Source organism: Schistocerca gregaria, unplaced genomic scaffold (assembly GCF_023897955.1).
Source record: "Schistocerca gregaria isolate iqSchGreg1 unplaced genomic scaffold, iqSchGreg1.2 ptg000246l, whole genome shotgun sequence".
Classification (NCBI taxonomy): domain Eukaryota; kingdom Metazoa; phylum Arthropoda; class Insecta; order Orthoptera; family Acrididae; genus Schistocerca; species Schistocerca gregaria.
The window spans coordinates 2916715-2943229 of record NW_026061755.1 but is presented as its reverse complement, the minus strand read 5'-3'; the positions used below and the strand labels follow the sequence as shown (position 1 = coordinate 2943229).

General features: G+C 43.3%; 1 protein-coding gene across 1 annotated transcript in view; it reads left to right on the top strand.

Moving 5' to 3' along the window:
- LOC126305094 (kanadaptin-like) overlaps positions 1-26515 on the top strand; it is a gene marked incomplete at its 5' end in the record, with an annotated part of 228471 nt that overhangs the window by 8929 nt on the left and 193027 nt on the right. The window contains 1 exon segment of the mRNA XM_049992011.1: positions 24594-24810. Coding sequence (XP_049847968.1) covers positions 24594-24810 — 217 coding nt within the window.

Genomic DNA, 26515 nt, shown 5'->3' with positions numbered 1-26515 from the left:
TGGCTATGTTTATGTTTGCTGTGAAGTTCCCTTTGCTTCCGCAATAGTTTTCTAACTCTGGTTGAAATTTCTGGGTCACGCCACCTTCTTTCACAAGTCATAATTCTGGAACTAATTGGCAGGGGAAACTAATACTTTGTACACGAGTGTTCCAACATGGTAGAATTAGTGTACTGAATTTCAGTCAAATCTGAGACTGAGCTGGAGCCCGTGGTTGAAGTGACATGGAATGAACCATTTATGTAGTTGCCTTGATCCAAAGCTTTCAGTATGTCATGTGAGAAAAGTGTGAGTAAGGTAGCACTTGATTGATGTTCTTGAAAATGATGCTTGTTGGCATTGTGGAGGTCACTCTGCTCAAGATGCCTCATTATGTTTGAGGTCAGAATATGTTATAAGATTCTACAACAAATCAATGGCAAGGATATTAAATAATAATTTTGTGGATCTCTTATGCTACCCTTTTTGTAGATGGGTGTGACCTTTGCTTTTTTCCAAGAACTGGGCACAATTTTTTGTTTGAGGGACCTGTGATAATTATAGTTAGAAGAGGGACTAACTCAGCCGCAAATTCATTCCATCAGGCCCTGGAGCTTTGTTCAGTATTAACAATTTCAGCTGTTTCTCAACACCATTGACACTAATACTTATATTATATGTGTTGTTTCAGTGGTACGAGTATTAAATTGGAGCAATTCTGGATTTTCCTTTGTAAAGGAACATTTGAAAACGGAATTAAGCATTTCAGCTTTTGCTTTGCTATCCTCAGTTTCAGTTCCTCTCTCATTCGCTAGGGACTGGACACTAGCTTTGGTTCCATTAACAGCCTTTACGTACAACCAAAGCCAAAATTTCTTTGTATTTTGTGAAATGTCATTTCATAATATTCTCCTATGCTATTCATTGAAAGTGTCGTGTGTTGCTCTCTTGAGAGCCAAATGTGTTCCATTCAGTATCTCTGTATCTATACCTCTGTGCTTTGTTTAACATCTGTAATGTAGTAGACTGTTTCCTTGGAAGTTTCTTTACAATGACTGTATATCATGGAAGTTCCCTCCCATTATGAACTGTTCTACTGGGTACATATCTATCCAGTGCATGGTCAACTACTCTTTTAAACTTGAGCTAGAGTTGTTGTACATGCTTCTAACCTGTGCTGAAAGTTTCAAGTTCCTCACTGAGATATGACATTACTGATTTTTTATCTAGTTTACTGAATGTATATAAGTTTCTGCTTGTCTTAGTTGTAGTTGTCCTTTGTACCATGGTAATCATTGTTGCCACAAACACATCGTGGTCAGTGATACCAGTTTCAATGTGGACATCCTCAAGAGGTCAGGCCTATTTGTTGCCATTAGATCAAATATATCTCCATCATGAGTAGGATTCCTGGTAATTTTCAGAGAAGACGTTTAGTAAAGTTCCTCAGGATGTCTTATCACATCCGCCACTGACAAAAATGTAATTTTCCCAGTTAATTGTTGGATGGTTAAAGTTTCCACCGATGCTTACAATATGATTGGGGAACTTAGATACTTAGATACAAGTGAATTGAGGTTTTCTCTGAAGTTTTCAGTTACATCAGGAGATGAGTCTAATGGGCGATAGAAGGATTCAGTTATCATTTTATATCCACGCCTGATACTGAGTCTTGCCCAAGCAATCTCTCATGCAGCTTCAATTTCTGTCTCGATGAGTTTGAGGTTTTTGTTTACTGTGAAAATACAACACTCCTATTTTTCATTTACCTATCCTTGTGATATACACGTAAATTTTCCCCAAAAATCCCACTGATATGGATTTCACATTTCAATCACCTTTTCTGTACCAAGTATTATTTGAGCTTCATTAGTTTCCACGAGCAGTACAAACTCTGGCAATTTGTTGCAAATGCTTCAGTAGTTCACCATTAGGATTTTAATACTCTTGCCTGTGGGAGGCATTTCTTTGGATCTCACAGTATTACTTGGGGGTTTCCCGCAGCTATCATTACCTGGATCGGATAGTGTCACCTAACATAAAAGACCCTTGTGTGTGCCCCACGCACAGTCAGCTACCTGAGTAGGAGCCTATGATGTTTAGTGCACACCTGACCTATTTAGGGGGCCCTACAGTTCTCAATCCTGTGGCACAAGTGCAGGAAGTCACAGTGTAGCTCGTCAAATTTTCAAAATTTCTGGTTCAGTCCTTCCACTCAACTCAGAACCGAAGGGTCACGTTCAGTTGGGGGGACAATGCTGCAAATTGAGAACTTCATTGAAACCCCACGTACAAGGCTGGTCTTCTCAACCTTCTATGCCAGTCCCTGGAATGGCCCGAGAATCCTTTCAGAGACCGGGTGACAGGCATTATTCTTTTCCTAACATGTGCCACAATCTACAGTTCGTTGCACTGTGCGCTCCTGAGGGCCAGACCACCTGTTTGACGCATTGCGGGTGACTGGGTAACACGTAATTCCCAGCCCTGGGTCGACAGGTAAGATTCACACTGTAACATTACAGGACATATTGGGACATATTGAAGTATTTAATTTGGTGTTGAGGAGCTGAAATGTTATAATTTGGTTGAGGAAGCTGGGATCGCTATAAGTTCAAACAAATTGAAGTGGAACGTTATAACACGTACCCCCTGTTACAGGCCAAGCCCAGAGATGGGTGATTGCCTGAGCTGTAAGCTTCCCAAATTGCCAATTGGTCCCTCCGTCAGGTGTTCGGGCGGTGTGACCTGAGGTGTGAACAATCACCTAAGGCCGCCATGTGAAGGTCGGCCACCAGTTGGAAGGGGCGCACCATCAGAGATGCTAGCAATCGTGGGGGATTTCCTCGCGATGCATCATTCATCTTTTCACTCAACTTCTACCATATGTAAACGCAACGAGGCTAATGATTCAAAGTGCCTTCCCACTGCACACGGTTCCTTGTGGTCTCCCGTACTGAAGACGGTCAGTCCTTCGCTACGGTAAATCCGTTTACTATCCAGAAAGGTTAGATGTAATTGCTGGCTCTGTGAAATCCTGCTCTTGTTTACAGAATGGCACTTTGCTTTTGGAGACCACTTCTGATTCTCAAGTGCATCAACTGCTCGCTTCTCCACGGTTAACCTGATCGTATCAAGGCCCACAGACCTTTGAATTCTTCCTGTGGTGTCATTTACACCAGGCTGCTCGACGGTCTAACCGAGGCTGAAATACAATCTTACCTCTCTGGATCATGGTGTCATTGCTGTTCATTGTATAATGAAAAAGGTAGATTCCTCCTTAGTGCCTACCCGCACTCTCTTTCTCACCTTTGATAGGGTGGTGCTTCTGTCCAAGCTCAAAGCAGGCTTTGTAATTATCACTGTCTCGCCATACATTCTAAACCCGATGCACTGCTACCAGTGTCATCATTTCAACCACACGAGCATGCCTTGTCGACACCCAGCCAAGTGTGTCGCCTGTAGTAGGGATATGTATGAGGGCGATTGTCTGCCTCCTTCTCCCCACTGTACTAACTGCAATGGTGGCCATTCTGCCTACTCTCGGGAGTGTCCTGTGTATCTTGATGAGCGGGCTGTTCAAGAGATCCGTATAAAGGAAAAGGTGCCAGTTACTCACAAGTTCCTGACTAGTCACAAACCCTGTATTGTAAACCCTGTGTTCTCCCGTATAGTGTCTATAGTTCTGTTCTTGTTACCCCTTGCTCCATGAAGGACACGGCTTTGTAGACATGCGGCCTCCAATTCAGCTCTGAGGTCGTGAAATTGTCCAGTGTCAACGTCGCATCACCCCTGTCCGACTGTGCAACAAGTCTCATTGGGTGAAACCACGAGCTACACAACCGGTAGGCCAGAAAGGACAGAAGGAGTACTCCCGTGAAGACCACCTCCATCCCTCCAGCCAAACAATACCCAAGTCTTCATCTACCCGGAAAGCCTCAAAGAAGTTCTCCAAAGGCAAATGTTCTTCTCCTTTGTCACGTTGAAGATCCTCTTCTATGGTGTCAGCCCGTGACACCTTAGTCTGGCCTGCCTCCATGTCGCCAGCGCACACCAGCAACCATTTTTCGGCCTTGGACTCCAGACTGACCGTACGAGCAAGCTGATGCTTCTGTGGACCCCATGCAGCAGGATCCTCCTGCTTCTGTGCCGTGTAGTAGTGCCTCTTCCCCATCTGTCACTCGGCAGCCGCCGAAGTGACACCCCCATGTCCCTTTGTCATGACTCCTCCAACGGAACATTCACGGCCTTCGGTCCCACAGAGAGGATTTATGGCTGCTTTTAGCGTCACAGCATCTCCTAGTACTCTGCCTTCAGCAAATGAAATTGTGCCGTCACGACCAGTTTGAGCTTTCACATTTCCTATTGATTCGTTTTGATCTTCCCCCTGGGGTCGGCTCTCCCTCTCATGGGGACGTCATGCTGCTCATACGGGATGACATTTGTAGTCAACCCATCTCGCTGACTACCAATCCTCAAGCTGTGGCAGTTCGCCTTTTCCTCCCCCCCCCCCCCCCCCCCCCCCCGACTTTTTCTCTCTGTACTATATATATGTCCCAACATCATTTTCTGTCGACAGGGCAGAGTTACTTCATCTTATTGGGCAGCTACCTTCCCCATTTTTGCTACTCGGTGACTTTAATGCAGATCGTGCACTTTGGGGTTCTCCCAGGATCTATCAGAAAGGTGCCCTCTTGGCTGACCTCCTTAACCAATTTAACCTCTTCTGCCTTAACACTGGAGCACCCTCTTTCCTATCCGACTCCTCGCACACCTATTCCCATTTGGGCCTATTCTTGTGCACTGCCCAACTTGCCCAACGTCTTGCGTGGTGCGTTTTTTCTGACAGCTACTCGAGTGACAATTTCCCATGTGCTCTCCATAATGGCAGCTTCCTAGGGCTGACTGGCAGCTTTGCTCCTCCCTGGTGTCCTTCGAAGAACGAGATTTCCCCAGTTGTGATGACCAGGCTGAAAATCTCACAAACGTTATCCTTACTGCTGCAGAACGTTCCATCCCCCGCAATTCCTCTTTACCACATTGTATCCCAGTCCCTTGGTGGACTGAGGCATGCCACGATGCAATTCGCGCACGTAGACGTGCTCTCCACATTTTTAACCGCCTCCCTACTCTGGTAAACTGCATTCATTATAAACAGGATCGTGCAAAGTGTCATCACGTCCTTTGAGACAGCAAAAGAGCTAGCTGGATTTCATTCACTGTTTCTTTTAACAGTTCCACACCTACCTCTGTCATGTGGGCCAACCTCCGACAAATCTCTGGAACCAAGATCCATTCCCCAATTTCTTGCCTGACTGTTGCTGATACTATCATCATGGACCCTATTGCTGTCCTCAACATCTGGGGTGCCATTTTGCAGACGTTTCGAGCTCTTCCCACTATCATGCTGCATTCCTCCATTGGAAATGAGTGGAGGAGGCTTGGGCAATACCCTTCTCTTCTCCGAATCGTGAGTGCTACAATGCCACCTTTAGTAGCTCATCCCGATCCTCCACCCCAGGGCCAGATGCCATCCACATTCAGATGTTGCAGTACCTTTCTCTTGTGGGCGAGCACTTTCTGCTTAACACATACAACCGCATCTGGGCAGAGGGCGCATTTCCTGGACACTGGTGTGAAGCCACCATCGTACCCATACCTAAGCCTGGTAAGGACAAAAACGTTCCTTCTAGCTACTGCCCGAGCTCTCTTAACAGCTGCGTTCGCAAGGTGGTGGAATGTCTGATTCATGCCCGGCTGGTATGGTGGCTTGAGTCTCGACATTTACTAATGAATGCACAGTGTGGATTTCGAGCATGACGTTCTGCAGTTGATCATCTCATTACTTTGTCCACCCCTGCCATGAATGGTTTTCTTCGGAAATCCCAGACTGTGGCCATGTTTTTCGTTTTGAAGAAGGCCTACGACCCTAAATGCCGTCCTCTTTCCTATCGCCATTAACCCTGTAATGGCCTCTCTTCCGCTGGGCATCTCCGGCTCTCTTTTTGTAGACGATTTTTCCATCTATTGCAGTTCTCCACGCACCTGTCTCACTGAGCGGTGTCTTCAGTGCTGTCTCAATTGTCTTTATCGTGGAGCATTGATAATGGCTTTCGCTTTTACCCTGACAAAACAGTCTGTATGAATTTCTGGCAGCGGAAATGGTTTCTCCCCCCACCTCTGCATCTAGGACCTGTTGCCCTTATGTTCGTTGAAACTACAAAATTTCTGGTGCTTGTGCTCGATAGGAAACTCTCTTGGTCCTCCTAGTGTGTCTTACCTGGCATCCCACTATACATTGTCCCTCAATCTCCTAGGTGTCCTCAATGGTATTTTCTGGGGTGCCGATCACACTACTCTCCTCCTCCATCTGTAGCGGTCCCTCATCCGTTCAAAACTCAACTATGGGTGCTTTGCTTATGCATCTGCACATCCATTCCTCTTACGCCGTCTCAATACTGTCCGTCATCGTGGCATCCGTTTGGTGACGGGTGCCTTTTGCACCAGTCCGATTGAGAGTCTTTATGCTGAAGCTGCTGAACTACCACTGTCCTACCACTGTGATTTTCTCCTCAGAAGGCATGCATGCCGTTTGTCTGCCACACGTGGCCACCCTTCCTTTGGCTCCATTTTTAATGATTCCTTTGATCGTCAGTAGGGGGCTCGTCCTCTTTTCTGTTACCTCCTGGACTCCGCTTTCGCCACTTGCTACGGCGGCTTAACTTCACACTACTCGCAACTTCCCCAGTGGGTGTGAATCCTTCACCACCTTGGCTTTGTGAAATGGCCCGTGTTAACCTTGGCCTTCATTCACTTCCTAAGGACACCACTCCAGCCTTGGTCTATCTCCTACACTTTCACGAACTTCTCATGGAACTTCGCGATAGTACCTTTGTATACACTGCTGGCTCTCGGACTGACTGCGGGGCCGGGTGTTCCTTCATCATTGGCACCCGTGTCTTTCAATATCAGCTTCCGGCCCACTTCTCAGTACTTACATCCGAGCTCTTCACCTTGTATCAGGCCACAGAGTACATTCGGTGACATGGCCTTTCCAATTGATTCCTCTGCACAGACTCACTCAGTGCCCTCCGAAGTCCATGTGCGCTCATCCCTTAGAGCTGCACATCCAGGAAAACTGTCACTTGATCACTCTTCGTGGAGCCAGTGTCATGTTTCTGTGGGTCCCTGGTCATGTCAGTCTGCCAGGAAACGAGGCTGGTGACACTGCTGCCAAGGCTGCAGTCCTCGTACCTGCCACCGGGAGCAGATTGTTTTAACTCGGCTGGGTATTGGGCTTTGCCTTTTTTAGCCATCGTCATTTGCTAAGTGGCACTACCTCACCACTTTGTACGCATTACGCCCAAATTTTAATGGTTCACAACTTCTGCTGGAATGCCCTTTTTTTAAAACAATTTATGTTCCAGCTTGGGTTTGCCATCAGATTTATCAGATTATCCACCGAAGCAATATGATGAAGGCCATTTAAGTTTTAGTTTTGGACCTCCATTTCTGTATGGTGTTTTTTTTAGCCCTTTTTCCACATTCCTGTTTTTAGCTGTCTCCCATTCTGTCCATTGGGACTGACGTATAGTCATTTAACTCCTTTCTGTGTTTGTGTTCCTTAGTATTGACTCGGGTGCTTATGACCCCCGTTGTTTTTTGTGCCCTAAAGCCAAACAAAACAAAACAAAAACACGTACATGACTCTCAGGAGCTATTCCAAACCAATTCGCAGCAGCTGTCGATTGTTTGACAGCAGTCAGGACGATTACCAGCTGCTTACGAACATTGACCAACTTGTCCCCTGTTTGAAAACAGCATTCACAGCGGGGCTGCATGTTGGCTGGTGCAATGTATTACAAGGCAGTGAATAAATTAAACATTAAATTAAACTTAAGTAATAAACTTTATGATTTGTGTTGTAAATGAAATATATACATTGCTGTTATAAATTTTTTCATTTCCTCTGAGCTATATGATCATGATTTTCTACAGTTGATAGTCATTTAAGACTTATTTCCCTTCCTTCCTGTGATTGCTGTAATTTTCAAATATGCAATTTACTGTAACCTGCATTTTTGTAATGTATCTATATTTACGTGAGTATTCTGCTATCCACAATTAAGTGCCTGGCAGAGGGTTCAGTGAACCACCTTCAAGCTCTCTCTACTGTTCCACTCTCAAACGGCACACGGGAAGAACAAGCACTTAAATTTTTCCGTGCTAGCTCTGATTTCTGTTATTTTATTGTGATGGTCATTTCTCCCTATGTAGGTGGGTGCTAACAGAATGTTTTTGCAATCGGAGGAGAAAACTGGTGAACACAAATTTCATGAGAAAATCCCATCGCAACGAAAAACGCCTTTGTTTTAATGATTGTCACTCCAATTCATGTATCATGTCTGTGGCACTATCTCCCCTATTTTGCAATAATACAAAACAAACTGCCCTGTGTACCATTTTCAATTACGCACACTGTTATTAATAATTTGCTGCCATTTCCTTTTGTGATAGTGTTATAGCATTCTGCAGGCAACATTCTAAGAGGAAATGTTTTTTTACCTCTTATGTATTGGTAAAACATTACTCTAGTTGAGCTTGAGTGTTACATCCTGGACCACTACTTCCTTCTATGTTGCCACTTTCACTAATTAAATGAATGTTGTAAGACTTAATTTTACATGAACTGAGGTAAACAGTTTTTTATTTTTTTTTTTATTTTCGTACTTTCAAGCTGATAGTTATACTGTCCAGCACAGTTCCATGCATTTTACTATCTACACAAAGATTCCATATCCTGTCCCTGGTTATCCCAAAGTTAATTAAACAATTAGCTGCCAAACTTGAATTTCTATGACTGTCAAAATTATAAAAAAAAAAAAAAAATTGTGATATATGTGCCACATCAAATCATCGAACAACTTTAAAACGTTACTAAAAAATGTTAGACCCAACAGCTACTGACGGGAGAAATAGTTTATTCAAAGCTGACATGTGTGCATACAACCTCAGAACACATACTGATGAAAGCAATATAGCTGAAATAAGCTTGTATAAAACAATAAGCAGCATGTTGCATAGAATTGTTAGGAATTCTTTCTTAAAATATTTGTGGTGGTACATAAAAATGCTGAAAATTATGTGGATAGAAGAGAGAATGAATCATGAATAGAAGAGAGAATGAGTCAAATTAAGGACATTAAACACATTTTGAAGCATTAAAAAATCATGTGTATGGTTAGAGGGGATAAAAATGTTACAGGGAGACCAGAGTTTGTCTGTAGGTAGCACATTAATATGGATATCAACTACAGTAACTTTTCATAAGGATATAGGCTACAGTAACTTTTCAGAGATGAAGCTTGCCAGAATAGACTAGCTGGATAGCTTTTGTACTGGTGACGACAACAGCATTCAAGGCCTTTGACATTTGTGTCCATAAAGTACCACTGAACAAATTTGAACATTTATCCGTGAGGGGAAGAATTACTGAGATGAGACAGGTGCACTTGCAAAGTAGGGTATTAAAGATAGAAATAGCACACACTCCAGATTACATTTTTTGTGGAACAATTATTAGACATAAAACGTATTAACACAGGAATTCCTCTTAGTTAGGGTCAGTTATAATCATGTTACATATAAATAAGTTTTCAGATATGGAGGAAGAATCTCTTTTTTTGATGTTACTAACATTACTAACTGATGAAAAGCCAGGACTAGTTCAGATGGCAATTGAAACTCTCACGGATGTATTCAACTGGGCCACAGACAATAAATGAACAGTGAACATTAAGAGAACAAATAGCATAAACTTCAGCTTAAAGAGAGGAACATATCTGTCATAGTAAACATAAATGATGATTATGTAGACTGTGTAGCAAACACACAGTTTTCAGGGATAAATATTGTTTATCAATTGACACAGAAAATACTGCCAAAAGAAATTTCGTCAGTAGTGCTCGGATTTATATGCACTGAAAAGTATGAATATATGCGTGCATCTATGCATTAAAAATCTGATAAATATGTTCTAAAAACTTTAAAATATGCATGATAAATAAAATTCATTATTTCAACTTTCTCACATCTTTTAATCCTCCTAAAGTAATCTGATTATACAATTATTCTTAAAACATTAATTAACAAAGTTAATATTTATTACTGTCTGTCTGTCTCTTTCTCTTAGTCTATTTTAGCATAAGTTGCTTTTATTGCAATAAACAACTAAATATTTTTCACAGTTTTCTGGAAGAAATGATTTCCTTCTGTCACTTAAAATGTTTTTATACGAAGACTAAGATCTCTCTACATGACACGAAGTCACAGGACAGTTCCGAAAAGAGGCTACATCACTTACAGAATAACCATTAAGCTGTTTTTCAGATTCTCCTTGTAACACCTTATTCATTTCCTGAAGAAACATTAAACCTGGATTCCCTGCTTCAGTTTTCTCAATTCTGTTGTAAAGACACTTTTCTATTTCTCCTGGTATGTCTCCGGTGACAGCTCTTTCGTAGACCTCAAGGGCAGAAAATAGAGGCATTGCTTTTTCTTCCAAACATGTGATTATGGCTGGGAGTTTACTGAAATAGGTCCTAATAAACATTTATTTACTCTGGAGACTCTCCTCTTGCAAGCACTAATTGTAGCTGGGATACTTGCTGCTTCGTTTCTGTCTATCACGTCCATCACCCTTTTCATGTTTTCTGAATGCTCACTGTAATACAGAGTTGCTTCTATCCATGTTCCCCACCTTATGATGATTGGCTGCGGGGGGGGGGGGGGGGGGTAAACAAATACATGGCATAATTTCAGTAAATAATTTTTACTCTTTATGGCGCCTTCACAAACGCCTTTTTCACAGAGGAAATTAAGGCATTTACGTCTGGAAAATATGCTCAAATTTCTTCAGCCAGTCGGTGAAGGGCACGCGCTAAACAAGTTATGTGAACTGCCTTGGGATAACATGCCTGCAAAGCTTTAGCAGCGTTAATCATACATGCTGCTGCTTCTGTAACTATCACCAGGAGTTTTTCCTTGTTATCTTTAGCAGGCCACAAAACGCGTAATGCATCACGAACAACCCTAGCAATAGTAGAATGTTTTGTTTTTTCCAGTACTCTGGAGACAATGAGATGAGGTGTTCCTGGTTCAGATTCCGCCATTTTTCCGACAACGTTGGCAATAAATCTCCCACATGAGTCAGTCGTTTCTTCTACAGATAACCACACATTTGAATCCCCAATATCATCTCTGATCTCTTGTATTACCTGAAAAGAGTTATTTTATTGAAAATTTGTAAAGAACATCCATGGTATTATGGGTCTCACTTTTTTGGTGGTGGTAGGTGGTGGTGGGGGGGGAGGATAAGTATAACAAAAAATATTAAAAATGATTCTTGATCGTAAACTCATTGACACTACAGGCCATGCAAAATGGTATGTTTTGATTTTAAAATATATTTCTGTAATAGATTTAAAATTCTAAAAAGAATTGAAAAGTTTTAATGAAACTTAAATGGAGGGTGGAGGATATGGGGGTAGCTGACATGCTATTTATTTCATTAAATAAATGTTTAAACTTACCTCTTTGTAAACTTTGCCAAGATAGTTTTTCCTTATTGTTGATTCATCAGGAACTTTTCTTGGTATATTTTTAGAGGAACCTTCGAAATTCTACATTATTTAATTTATTGAATGGGCTGTTGGCTGAAACTAAAGCTTTGCAGAGATCTTCCAAAAAATTATCATTGTCATCATTTCCGCTTCTGATTGCAGAAGATGCTGCTGATAAGGTTGTCTGGATGTTGGAGATATTTTTATTAGCAGCATTTGTATGAGCAGCTGTTGGTAAATGTTGTGTAATCTGGAATTTTGTATCACAGAGCACCTATAAAATGGTATAAAAGTAAAATGAGTTTATTTTCACTAAGTAAAAAACTAACTCAAAAATCACATTTATTTTGAACTTTGAGAAAGCAAAAATAGAACTTACGTGCTTCTCACACACTTGGCACAATACTACATTTCCATCTGGTGTTAGAGTAGAATTTCCATGAATCCTCTGTCGAAGTAATTAATCTTTACTGTTCTTCTCCTTCGGCATTGTGGTAATATGATCTCCTCCTGTGCACACTTCAGAAATCACGAAGAACAATACACTAGTTCCTGATTTATAGGTAGCTGACAATGGAACTTTTCATTCTTAGAAATGTCATTGTTGCCACCAGCAGCTTCGTTTGTTACACAATACAAACCGTACTGACTTTTATGACGCGAAGGCCGACCAAACTTTAAAGGTTTGCCGCATGATTACTGATCGCTATTTAGTTTTTGTTAAGCTGTCGAAAGACATATTTTTATAGTACAGGAACCGCTCATTGCTGATTTCTATGTTCGCCTCATTTTTAGGCGCCTCTTTATGGATTTGTAAATATGACAGAGAAGTAATTCTACACAAACAGAGCAATAAAAGAGAAATTTGCTCTTCTTCTTAAACTATTGTGGTGAAATACTTGTATTTCAAGAATTGTTGCTGCAAAAGTAAAATATGTGCATAAATAAGCAAAAGTTATTTATATATGCACTAACCACTTAAATATCCATTTATATGCTCTATCATGCAAATATGCAAAAATCCTAGCTCTGGAACAAATACTAACAAAGAGATAGAGGGGCTCGCCAGTACTTACCTCAGCTCAGATAAACACAACTATGTAGGATGAAAAGATGCATGAATGGCTAAAGAGGAAAGGGAAAGAGGAGAAGACTGAAGAGTAAATGGGATTGGGGTTCTTTAACGTAGGTTCAGTCCAGGGGGATGGCAGGATGAAAGGATGTGTTGGAGTGCTAGGTCCCATCTCCGCAGTTCAGAGGGACTGGTGTTGGGTGGGAGAAGCCCAATGGCACATACGGTGTAGCAGGTTCCTAGGCCCCTAGAATTATGCTGGACGGCATGCTCTGCTACTGGGTATTGGACATCTCATGCCCTCCAGCATAATTCTAGGGACCTAGGAACCTGTTACACTGTATGTACCATTTGGCTTCTCCCACCCAACACCAGTCCCTCTGAACTGCGGAGATGGGAACTTGCACTCCAACACATCCTTTCATCCCGCCATCCCCCTGGACTGAACCTACGTTAAACAACCTAACTCCCATTTACTCTTCAGTCTTCTCCTCTTTCCCTTTTCTCTTTAGCCATTCACGCATCTTTTCATCCTACATAGTTGTGTTTATCTTTATACTATATGCCTCTTTACTTCTGTATGCATCCTCTTTGGTTTGAAGCTGGCACAGTACCTACAGTAGAATATCTTTGGCTTCCCTCTGATAACCATGCCTCCATCCTTGCTACCCTCCCTGTTTTCCTTTCCCTGTTGCTTCATAACCTGGGTTGTGAGTAACTGAATCTACTTTCCCTTCTTCCCTTTCTTTCCCCTCTCTCCTCCCTGATGAAGGAACATTTGTTCCAAAAGCTACGAATGTAAATTTTCGGTTCTGTTTTTTGTGTATCGATTGGCTGTACTGAGCTGAGGTAAGTACTGGCCAGCCCCTCTATCTCTTTGTTAGTATTTGTTTCACATCTTTATATGAGATTTTCCATTAATCATTAACATCCTAGCACTAGTCATCAGCATGTATGCTCTTAGGGTCCTGTCATGTGTTTGATGGCTTTAGTGGCATACTGTTCCTACACACACTAAATTTGTAGCTTTAGGATTCTGTTATAGGGGTCAAATGCACAAAATACAGACACAGTTTTCCAATTACGTATAATGCCCATAAGAAAAATAGCTAACTAAACTTGTCTGGCACATTGTAAGAAAATATTTTTAAAACCTATGTGTTTCCTACTGTAAGAGGTGAGTTTATCTACCAGTCTGTGTACCATAGAAAAGAATTAAAAATTCAAACTAGTACAGGGTGTCCCAAAAAGAGTAACCTGATTTTAACTTGTACTAATATTGAGACAAATGTCACTGAGTAACTGAAACAGCACTAGATGTAATTGGCATGATCTAGAGTTTCAGGAAAAATCCTCTAGATGTCGTTATGAGCTCTGAGCTGAAGCGTGCAGCCAGTCTCACACAACAAGGCATCCATGCAGCAGAAGGCATATTGTGTTATTGAATTTAGTCGTACTCAATCAGTGATCACAGTTCAGCAGGCATTTCATATTCGCTTTTGTGCTAAACAACCTTCACCAAAGAACATTCAACGGTGTTATGAACAGTTTGAAGAAACAGGCTGCCTCTGTAAAGGCAAAAGTCCTGGCCGGCCATGCATTCCTTAATGTGATGAGCATTTGAGTGGAGCCCCCGCAAGTCTGCGCATCGTGCCAGCCGAGAACTTGCGTTACCATGCATGACAGTTTGGCATGTGTTATAGCATCATTTAGCCGTCAAACCATACCGATTACAACTGGTACAAGCTCTTTGAGATACTGACAAACTGAAGTGAGTGGACTTAAGCAATGCTATTCTAGAGGACATGGAAAATGACACTTTTACGTCATGGTTGATATTCAGCAATGAGGCAACTTTCCATATTAGCGGAAGGTTCACCGTCATAATGTGCGTATATAGGGCTTCGAAAATCCTCATGAAACAATTGAACATGAATGTGATTCACCAAAACTGAATGTTTTTAGTGCTGTTTCACAAAGCAAGGTTTATGGACCCAACTTTTTTGAGGAAGGAACCGTCACAGGATTTTCATATCCTGCAATGCTATGGAACTGGTTATACCCACAACTTGACTCTGACAATTACATCTATCAGCAAGACCCCCTGCAGGTTCGGGGTTAAGAATAGGCCCGGGGTATTCCTGCCTGTGGAAGGGCGCCTTACATGGTGTTTCATGTTCATAGTATATTGAGATCATTAGCCCTCTTTCTCGTTGTCGCATTGCAGTCCTGCTTGCTCTCCATCTCTTGGGCGAGGGTTCATTCCTGGGCGCGGTTTCTGCTATGCACTATGCAGTGTCACTTTCTGCAGAGACGACGACTAAGGCCTTCCTTGCACCTGATATCTATCACGGTAGCCAGTCTGTTCTGGTGGGGCCGCCATTTACCCTGTTGGTTGTAGCCCCCTGACAACACTGCGCCGTTAACTCCCCATGTATGCCAAGGATTAGATGCCTATTTCTCTGGGGCATCGGAACTCCCGGCTATGGCCATCCTGCCAGGCGGCCCTTGCGGAGGCTGGATGGTGCTTGTGGGGAGACCCCTTGGTTGGAGTGGGTGGCATCAGGGCAATGAAGTGTGGTACATAATCTCTTGCTGGTGGTCAGCAGTCTCCAAACATTCGAGGCCTCATTTAAATGTACTGAAGTATGACTCCAAATTGTTTCCTTCCCTGTCCCCACATTGTTGGGGAACAAAAGGCTAAGGATTGCAGCGATACTTATTCGCCCCGGTACCTCGTCTGTTCACGAGTTGATGGGGAATCATTTATGTCAACGGAGCCTAAGTTTTTTGTGGAGCAGTTAGAGGACAAGTTAGGAGGGGGGTGGGGGGTGGAGGGCTTGTCCAAATTACCCTCTGGGTCAGTCTTCATCAAGACAGCATCCTCTGCCCAGTCATGGGTGCTCTTTGCCTGTGGCAAGCTGGTGGATGTTTCTGTTTCCATTATGCCCCATAAGAGCTTAATTATGGTTCAGGGCCTTATATTCCACAGGGATCAGTCTGATGATGGACTGCACACCAACTTAGAACGACAGGGTGTTCACTTCATCTGGCGTGTCCCTCAGGGTTGGGCCATAACCACTGAAGGAACAGTGACAGAAACAAAAAAACCAGAAGGCACCCAAGAATCCAGACCTTGCGGTGGCACCCATCCCACTGCTCTCTACAAGCTCTGCATCTGAGGGTGAGGTGGAGATTCTGGCATACACTGAGGGCCTAGATCTCGCCAGACCCTCAGACACGATGGATGTCGCTCACACAGGTACTCAGTCGGTGGTAGCAGGTGTTCCAGTGGTGTAATCTGTCTCCTGAGTCCCTTCACGTCTTTTTCGACCATGGTCAGTGTCATTTTCCAGTGGACTTGCAGTGAATTTTTCCACCATTTGCCAACAACTTATCGGCCTTCACCCTTTCTTCGGCATTGCTCTCCAGGAAACTTGGTTTCCGGCGTTGCGAACCCCCGCCCTCTGTGGCTATCGGCATTATTATCAGAATCGGGCAGCTTATGAGAGGGTATCTGGTGGAGTCTATGTCTATGTCTATGTCCTTAACTCTCTTTACAGCAAGTGTGTGCTTCTTCAAACGCCTTTAGAGGGTGTCGCTGTTAGGGTGTGGATGTCACAGGCTGTTACTGTCTGCAGTATCTATCTTCCACCAGATGGTGATGTCCCACAGCATGTATTGGCTATGCTGATAGCCCAACTGCCGCCATCTTTTCTGTTACTGGGTGACTTCAATGCCCATAACCCTTTGTGGGGTGGATAGGTGGCAACACGCCAAAGCACTGTCGTTGAGCAAGTGTTGGCACAGCTAGACCTTTCTCTTGTAAATAATGGTGCCTCCACACATTTCAGTATGCTGCATGGCATGTACTCATCTGTCACCCTCTTGGTGTGCAGCCCTGGCCTTCGACCATTTGTCCAATGGAGTGTGTTTGATGACTTGTGCGGTAGTGACCACTTTCTGATCTTTCTGTCACTGCCACAGCATCACTGTCCTGGGGTCCTCCCCAGATTAGCTTTGAATAAGGCTGACTGCGACTCTTTCACCTCCATTACCTCTTTTTCATGATGTTCTTGGGTTGGTGATTCACATGATCACCACCAGCATTTTTTCTGCATCAGAATCTGTAATTCCCTGTTCTTCTGGGTCCCCTCGGCGGAGGACTTTGCCTTGGTGGTCACCAGAGATTGCCGAGGCGATACGCAATTACAGCCAGGCCCTCTAACGTCATAAGTGGCACCCATCACTGGACCACCTCATTGCCTTCAAGCGGTTCCGTGCCCGAGCCCGCCGCCTTATTCGCCAATGGGAAAGATATGTCTCCACCATTGGCATCCGTACCTCTCCATTGCAGGTTTGGGCCAAGATTAGGCGACGCTATCGATATTGGGCCCCTGTTAGCGTACCTGGGCTTTCCCTGAATGGTGCAGTCGGTACCGACTCTGCCACAATTGCAGACCTCGTAGCGTAGCATTATGCTCAGTGTTCCACTTCTGTGAATTACCCGCTGGCCTTCCGCTCCCTAAAAGAGCAGTTGGAACATCAGTGCCTTTCATTCCATATGCGCCACCCCGAATCGTACAATGCTCCATTCAGTGAGTGGGAATTCCAAAGTGCCCTAGATGCTTGCCCTGGTATGGTTCCCGGGCCATATCATATCCACTACCAGATTCTCAAACACCTGTCAGTTAACTGCCAGCAATGCCTCTTCGGCCTTTTCAACCGTATTTGGGTCGAGGGTGAGTTCCCATCCCAATGGCGGGAAAGCATCATCATCCCTGTGTTGAAACCTGGCAAGAACCCACTGGAGGTGAACAGCTACTTTCCCATTAGCCTCACCAACAATCCGTGCAAGTTGCTCGAATGCGTTGTGAGCTGGCTACTCGAGTCTCGGGGCCTTCTGGCTGCGTCTCAGGGTGGGTTCCGTAAGCGCCACTCTGCCTCTGATAACCTGGTATACCTGGAGTCTACCACCTATACAGCATTTGCCAACTGTCAGCATCCACTTGCAGTTTTTTTTTGACACACGGAAGGCGTACGATATGACATGGCTACATCACATGCTCGCCATGCTTCATGGGTGGGGTCTTAGTGGGCCTCTCCCAATTTTTATTCAATATGTTCTGTCGCTTCATTCCTTCCACGTGCAAGTTGGTTCCTCACATAGTTCCTTCTGAGTCCAGGAGAATGGGGTCCTGCAAGGCTCTGACTTGAGTGTCTGCATCATTTTAGTTGCTATCAAATGGCTAGCTGCAGCTGATGACTTTTGCCTGTACTGCAGCTCCACTGGCATTGCAGATGCTGAACGACAGCTACAGGGCACTATCCTCAAGGTGCAGTCCTGGGCCATGACGCACAGTTTCCAGTTTTCATCCGTCAAGACTTATGTCATATGCATTTCTGCTGACGCCGCACTGTTCACCCTGAGACCCGGCTTTATCTTGATGGCTAACCTCTTGCTGTGGTGGAGACACATAGATTTTTGGGTTTGCTTTTTGATACCCAGTTGACTTGGCTCCCTCATATTTGGCAGCTTAAACAAACATACTGGCGGCATCTTAACACTCTTCGTTGCTTTAGTCACACCATCTGTGGTGGCGGTCAGTCTACCCTTCTCCACCTGTATCAGGCGTTGATTCAGTCCTGTCGCGATTATGGGAGCCTGGCTAACGGTTTGGCATCGCCTTCCGTGTTGCGGTTGCTTTGCCCCATACTTCATTGCGGGATCCGGCTTGCAACTGGAGCTCTCTGCACGAGACCTGTAAACAGCCTACTTGTGGAGGCTGATGTCCCTCCGTTGCAGATCCAGTGCCAACGACTGCTTACCGCATATGCTGCACATGTTTGTAGCTTGTCCAGACATCCAAATTACCGTCTCCTGTTCCCCAACTCTGTTGCCCATCTTCCAGAACGGCGGCTCCGGTTGGTGTGTACAATTGCAGTCTGTTTCCAGGCTCTTCTCTCTGGGCTCGAGTTTTTTCCTCTCCCACCTCTTTTCCGGGCCCATCTATGTCTACCCCCGTGGTGTGTACCCCGCCCGTGCCTTCAGCTCGAATTGGCACAAGGCCTGAAAGACTCTGTCCCTCTCGCGGCCCTCCACTGATGCTTTCTTTCTTTCCATCCTTGCCGTGTTTCCTGGCTCTGCCGTAGTCTATACCGACGTTTCAACAGTTGCTGTTCGAGTTGGGTACGCTTTCACTCTTGTGGGACAATCCGAACAATGTTCATTGCTGGAAGGCTGCAGTGTTTTTACTGCAGAGCTCGTTGGCATCTCTCGCGCCCTAGAGTATATCCGCTCCTGATCAGGTTAGTCCTTCGTTATCTGTAGCAACTCCCTGAGCAGTTTATGAGCTATTGACCAGTGTTTTTCTCGCTCTCGTCTGATGATGGCTACCCAGGAGTCCCTCCATACTCTTACCCGTTGCAGCGGCTCTGTGGTCTTTGTGTGGACCCCGGGTTGTGTCGGCATCCCAGGTAATGAACGGATTGACACGCTGGCCAAAGAGGCTGTCGATGCACGAGTCCTGGAGACTGGTATTTCGGAGTGTGATCTCCAGTCAGTTTTGCGGCAGAAGGTCCTCGGTACCTGGAGTGATGAATGGTGCACTCACCTTGCCCCAACAAACTTCGGGTCATCAATGAGACTACTGGTGTGTGGTGTTCCTCCTTGCGAGCCTCTCACAAGAACTCTTTTGTTCTCTCCTGGCTGTGCATTGGCCACACCTGGCTGACACAGTCATTTATTGTGCCACGATGACCCACCTCTATGTCGCTGTGGACCAGCGTTGACCGTGGTCCACATCTTGTTGGCCTGTCCGCTTTTAACTGTGCTCAGGCAGACGGTAGCACTTCCTGATACACTCCCTGCACTTTTAACAGATGGCGCTGCAATGGCAGGCTTTTTTGAGTTTTATTCATGCAGGAGGCTTTTATCGCGCAATCTAAGGGTTTGTCACTTTTTTTGTGTTGAGTCTGGCCTTTGGCCTATGGTTTTAGATTGGTGTTTTTTAGTGTCTCTTTCGGTCGTTGGCTTTTCCTATTTTTTGTTTCCATGGTCAGCCAACCACTGTAGAACTCTGTCTGCTTTTAATTCCTTGTTTTCTGGTCTTTGTCTGTGTCTTTCTTGTTCTGTGTTGTCCCTTGTAATCTGTGTTACTTGTTCTTTTTCTTCTTCTTCGTTGGTGTTTTTGGTCATGGAAAAAGGAACCGATGGCCTTTGTAGTCTGGTCCATTCAACCCCCAAACCATCCTATCAGCAAGATGTAGCACAACTGCACTGGCACAACAACGTGTGCAGTTTCTTCTATGCCAACATACCTCAACGTTAGATAGGGCGTACAGGACCGCGTGACCAGGCTTTTCACTCTTGGCCTCCTAAGGTCCCCTGACTTAACACCATGTGATTTCTTCCTATGGGGGTATGTTAAACAATGTCCCTTACCTAGTGACACTGATGAACTAAAAACCAGAATATCAGTTGCTGTAGCTTCAGTGACAGAAGACACCTTCCACTCAGTTTGGAATGAATTCGGCTATCTGCTCCTTTTTTTAAAGCTCGGTGTCTTTGCAGCTATACTGTTGTTACTTCTCTCTTGAAATCAAGCTGAGTAATAGTATGGTTTCTTGCTTTATTATACAAAATCCAACTGTTTTGTATGGCGACATCTAACATCCATGTAAAGAGACACCAGTACCATTTGTAGCTTCTTACTGCAATGCGATAGCATGCTAGATTCTGATCCATCTGATCAGTATCTCCCATATGTGTATTATATTTGGCTACCAGTTTTGGTCTGGGAATCATTATATTCGCTTTTTTAGTTGCGAGACCATCTGCATCAAGGGCATGTTACAACAGCCACATATCAGATTCAATTAGGTTTGATAAGACTGACCACGTCATCCAGCACACAGAAGGAAAGGACTGTAAACCCATTGTGAGAACAATGTGTTGAAAGTGTAATGTGGGACTGTGTATTGACTGTTTTATTCCATTTCATATAAAATAATGCTGAGTTCAGGGTTTGATTTTTGATTATTAATTGTACTGTGTTGTTGTTGTTGTGGTCTTCAGTCCCGAGACTGGTTTGATGCAGCTCCCCATGCTACTCTATCCTGTGCAAGCTTCTTCATCTCCCAGTACCTACTGCAACCTACATCCTTTTGAATCTGCTTAGTGTATTCATCTCTTGGTCTCCCTCTACGATTTTTACCCTCCACGCTGCCCTCCAATACTAAATTGGTGATCCCTTGATGCCTCAGAACATGTCCTACCAACCGATCCCTTCTTCTGGTCAAGTTGTGCCACAAACTTCTCTTCTCCCCAATCCTATTCAATACTTCCTCATTAGTTATGTGATCTACCCATCTAATCTTCAGCATTCTTCTGTAGCACATTTCGAAAGCTTCTATTCTCTTCTTGCCCAAACTATTTATCGTCCATGATTCACTTCCATACATGGCTACACTCCATACAAACACTTTCAGAAACGACTTCCTGACACTTAATTCTATACTCGATGTTAACAAATTTCTCTTCTTTAGAAACACTTTCCTTGCCCTTGCCAGTCTACATTTTATATCCTCTCTACTTCGACCAGCATCAGTTATTTTGCTCCCCAAATAGGAAAACTCCTTTACTACTTTATGTGTCTCATTTCCTAATCTAATTCCCTCAGGATCACCCGACTTAATTCGACTACATTCCATTATCCTCGTTTTGCTTTTGTTGGTGTTCATTTTATACACTCCTCTCAAGACACTGTCCATTCCATTCAACTGCTCTTCCAAGTCCCTTGCTGTCTCTGACAGAATTACAATGTCATTGGCAAACCTCAAAGTTTTTATTTCTTCTCCATGGATTTTAATACCTACTCCAAATTTTTCTTTTGTTTCCTTTACTGCTTGCTCAGTATACAGATTGAATAACATAGGGGAGAGGCTACAACCCTGTCTCACTCCCTTCCCAACCACTGCTTCTCTTTCAGGCCGCTCAACTCTTATAACTGCCATCTGGTTTCTGTACAAATTGTAAATAGCCTTTCGCTCCCTGTATTTTACCCCCTGCCACCTTTAGAATTTGAAAGAGAGTATTCCAGTCAACATTGTCAAAAGCTTTCTCTGTGTCTACAAATGCTAGAAACGTAGGTTTGCCTTTCCTTAATCTTTCTTCTAAGATAAGTCATAAGGTCAGTATTGCCTCACGTGCTCCAGTATTTCTTCGGAATCCAAACTGATCTTCCCCGAGGTCGGCTTCTACTAGTTTTTCCATTCGTCTGTAGAGAATTCGTGTTAGTATTTTGCATGTCAACACCTGCTTTTTTTGGATTGGAATTATTATATTCTTCTTGAAGTCTGAGGGTATTTCGCCTATCTCATACATCTTGCTCACCAGATGGTAGAGTTTTGTCAGGACTTTCTCTCCCAAGGCCGTCAGTAGTTCCAATGGAATGTTGTCACTCCGGGGGCCTTGTTTCGACTCAGGTCTTTCAGTGCTCTGTCAAACTCTTCATGCAGTATCGTATCTCCCATTTCATCTTCATCTACATCCTCTTCCATTTCCATAATATTGTCCTCAAGTACATCGCCCTTGTATAGACCCTCTATATACTCCTTCCACCTTTCTGTTTTCCCTTCTTTGCTTAGAACTGGGTTTCCATCAGAGCTCTTTATGTTCATACAAGTGGTTCTCTTATCTCCAAAGGTCTCTTTAATTTTCCTGTAGGCAGTATCTATCTTACCCCTAGTGAGATAAGCTTCTACATCCTTACATTTGTCCTCTAGCCATGCCTGCTTAGCCATTTTGCACTTCCTGTTGATCTCATTTTGGAGACGTTTGTATTCCTTTTTGCCTGCTTCATTTACTGCATTTTGATATTTTCTCCTTTCATCAATTGAATTCAGTATTTCTTCTGTTACAGCATTGTACGCCAAATATAACTGAAGGAGGTGGTGCATTTATTAAGACACTGGTCTTAGATTTGAAAGGCTGGAACTTCATGCACTGTGGTTCTTCTATGATATTCCTGACTCTCTTAGGGAAAATGCCAAAATCATTCCTTTCACAAGTCCTTAGCCAACCCACCTGTCCTCCGCTTATTTCTTGCTTGGATAAATTACGAACACTAATACTTATGCAAGTGGCGATGCAGTAAACAAAATGAAACTTTAGGAATTAAAGGGACTTATCAGTTCCAGCAATGGTACTGTGTCAACAGTCTGTGTGTACCTTCATCTTCCTTCTTCTCACAGTCATCTTCAGCCATTATTTTTGTGCTGCTTGGTGCACAAGAAGTAGCTGGACATCACAAATGAAACACTTTTATAATGAGACAGTATTTTGATAGAATATCTGCTTGTGCTCTAAATGTGGTGGTCTCGTCTTTAGTGAAACACCACAGCAGTACATTCATAGTTGTGGTGAGCGTAAATCTCCATAATGTATGCAGAAAACATTTGAACAGTGTACAGGTGTGATTTCGTGCTTCAGGTCACTTCTTTTGGGGACATTAATCCAATCAGCCCACAGGGTGTCCTAGTGAAGTGCCATTGTGACAGTTCATGTGGTGTTGGGGACATTTAAATCCTGTAACAGCTGCTTCAGATTACTCTCGTGATATCTTGCCCCCACTCGCACAGCACTTCCTTGTGGAATACAGCATAATGACTCTTATGTATGATTACTCCAGTATGGGTTTCCAAGTTGTACCTAAGGAAAAATCTTTACGCTGGTAATAATGTTTGAAAAGCTCCTTGATTCTGGTTGGTGAGTGTGGGACTTTCATGCTCTTGTTTTAATATTAGAATCACTGTCTGTAGCATGCTCCTTGTAAATAGTCATAGAAAAGTTGCTTTGCTGTTAAGCAGTTGTACACGTTAAGGAGCTGTATGACAAAAAAGTCTAGGTGTGTGTGACCAACAAATGTGTGTCATAAGAGTTTTGTTTTTTGCATAACGTGTGTCATAATCTTCTTGTGATAATTTTGTAGTAAGTTTGCCTTTTCACTTATGTGTAAGGGATATTGCATAGGAGGCATGGTTTTTATTTTCTTAAGTAAATACCATGTTTAATTAAAACTAAAACAAGTAGACTTTTCTTAGCAATTTCATTTTTGCATGAAAGCCCATAACTTTAATATACTCTTCTACGTAATACCCACCAGGCACAAACTTCAAGCACCACCCTTATAGAAATCTGCTACCTGAGCATAACTTTCAATAATTTGCATGTTCTGTAACAGTTACATAACACACACTTTATGCCCTTTGAGGAAACTCATCACATGATGTCAAAATTATAAAGCATCTGTTCTGTCTCCTTTCTTCATCAGATTTCTGCACCAAGTGGTCAGTAATGACTGTCACCTGCTTTATTCCTCATCATGCACATTCATACGACCACCTTTGAAACCTCTCACTCATTGCCATACCACCCCATGACTCATAAATGTCAAGAATTGTGGTTTATGCAATTGTTACAAAGTGTTTAAACTATTGAAAGTTATGCTTAGGCAGCTGATTTATGTAAGTATTGTATTCAAAGCTGGTTGTATGATACGAAAATCCTTTAATATTGGTGGGAATTATGTGGAAAAGTAGATCAAAATACAGGTTTTCATGTAAAAAAAAATTTGCTAGGAAAAGTCTGCTTGCTTTATTTTTATTTCAAACCTGTACTTACTTTAAAACAAAAAAAAAAAAAAAAGAAAAACATACCTTGTATTACTAGATCAGCCTTTAGTTTGACTGTAAGTTATGAGGTCAATGTGATGTGTACAAGTTACCATTCTGAAGTTCTTTACGTCTGTGTATTGTGAGCACATGTACTGGACAACTGAAATTACTGCAAAGCTCATTCTGTGTTGTGGTTCTTGTTTGTAATACACAAGAGTAGAAGGAAAAATTACTATTATTTTTTGCAGGTTGGTCATCTGCTGAAATTTGGCAACAGTACTAGGATGTTTATTCTTCAGGGACCAGATACGGATCAAGAGCAAGAATCAGAGTTAACTGTGACAGAACTGCGAGAAAAGCGGAGAATGGAACAGGAGGAACGAGACAAAGAGGAATATATGCGTGAAATGGAGGAGAAAAAACGCAAGGAACGTGAGGAAGAAGAAGGCATTGACTGGGGCATGGGTGAGTTTGGATTATTCTTCTCTGAAGGATGTTAAAACTTTTTCATGTCATCTTTTCGGCTTCCAATTGTGAAACCTTTATTATCACTTACGTTCATATTTCTCTTCTGTCATATCAGCAGTAGGTAACGCTCCCTGCATTCGTAATGTCCTTTAAGCTGCGCGGACTCTCTGACTGGGTGGTGGTAATGTTAAGAATAGAGAAGTAGAACCATTAGTGGTTGTTGGAGTCACATGTACAGATTGGGAACTCTCAAACTCGATGCCAGTCTGTGCCGCCATTCGTCGGACTGTCAGATGTCGGCATGTTCCGGCAACCACTGCGAGGCACATTCATCCTGGCGTTTGAGGGTGATGGTACACCAATATGATTTAAAACCTTATCTCCCTCCCCCTGTATGGTGCTTTAAGTTGTGGAAAATCAGGCACATGTTCTCCTGGTGCAATTCCAACACTACATGTTGAGATTGCAGATGTCTACTGCATTCGAATGCTCCATGTGCCCCTCCTCCCACCTGTGTCAACTGTAGACAGCGCCACTCCTGCTGCTCGCCAGACTGCATGGCACACCAAAAGGAGATGAAAATTATGGATTACAAGGCTGAGTCAGTTACTATCAGCAATTTAGTTATGTTTTTGCTTATTTTGGTACTACTGTCGGTTTACATTGATGATGCATGCTTATACCTTTGCTATTTTCAAGCTGCTTGGTTAGTTTCATTATCACTGCTCTGCTGTTAATCATGGTTGCTCTGCTCTCTATTTGCACCAAAGAAGAGCTATGTTGGAAGGCATATCATTGAAGACTTTCCGTGCAGTACGGGAACAGTGTTTTGCCACAACAGAGTGTCTACAAATGGATTGAAAAATTTCGAAATCGTCGCACAAGTGCTGCGCACGATGAAGGAGCCAGGCGAGTGTTTACCGCCACAAATAAAGAAACCGTTGAGTGTTCACGTGAAATGATTCTCTTGGACAGGCGATTAACTATTGACGAAGTTGCATATTGTCTCCAAATTAGTCACTGTTCTGTCTACGAAATCATCCACAACAGACTTGAGTCTGGTCCCTTTAATCCCACAAACCAACCAACCACAATAAACTTGGATTCCATAAAGTTTGTGCAAGATGGGTCCCTAAACAACTCACACAGTTGCATAAACAAACATGCTTGGACACCTGCAAACAACATTTGGATCACTATGGTACCAAAGGGAACAACTTCTCAGACAGGGTCATTACTGGTGACAAGACATAGATCCATCGTCATAAGCCAGAGAGTAAACGGCAGAGTATGGAATGGAAACATCCAAATTCGCCATGCAAGAAAAAGTTCAAGACCCAGCTGTCCACACAAAAACTGATGCTTACTGTTTTTTGGGACACACAAGGTCCAGTACTGCAACATTATGGGGAAAGGGGTACCACAATAAACAGTGTACATTACAGTTGCTTAATACCAGGCTAGAGCTTGCAAATCGAAGCAAATGCCAAGAATTGCTGTCAAAAGGTGTGTTGTTGCAGGACAATGCCTGTCTGCATACTGCTGCCCACACTGATTAAACGCTCCAGAAACTCAAATTTGAAGCATTGGATCATCCTCCATATGGTCCCGATCTTGCCCCTTCTTACCATCACTTGTTTGGTCCACTCAAACAGGCATTAAGGGGCTGTCGATTTGCCTCGGATGAAGCAGTGAAAGATGC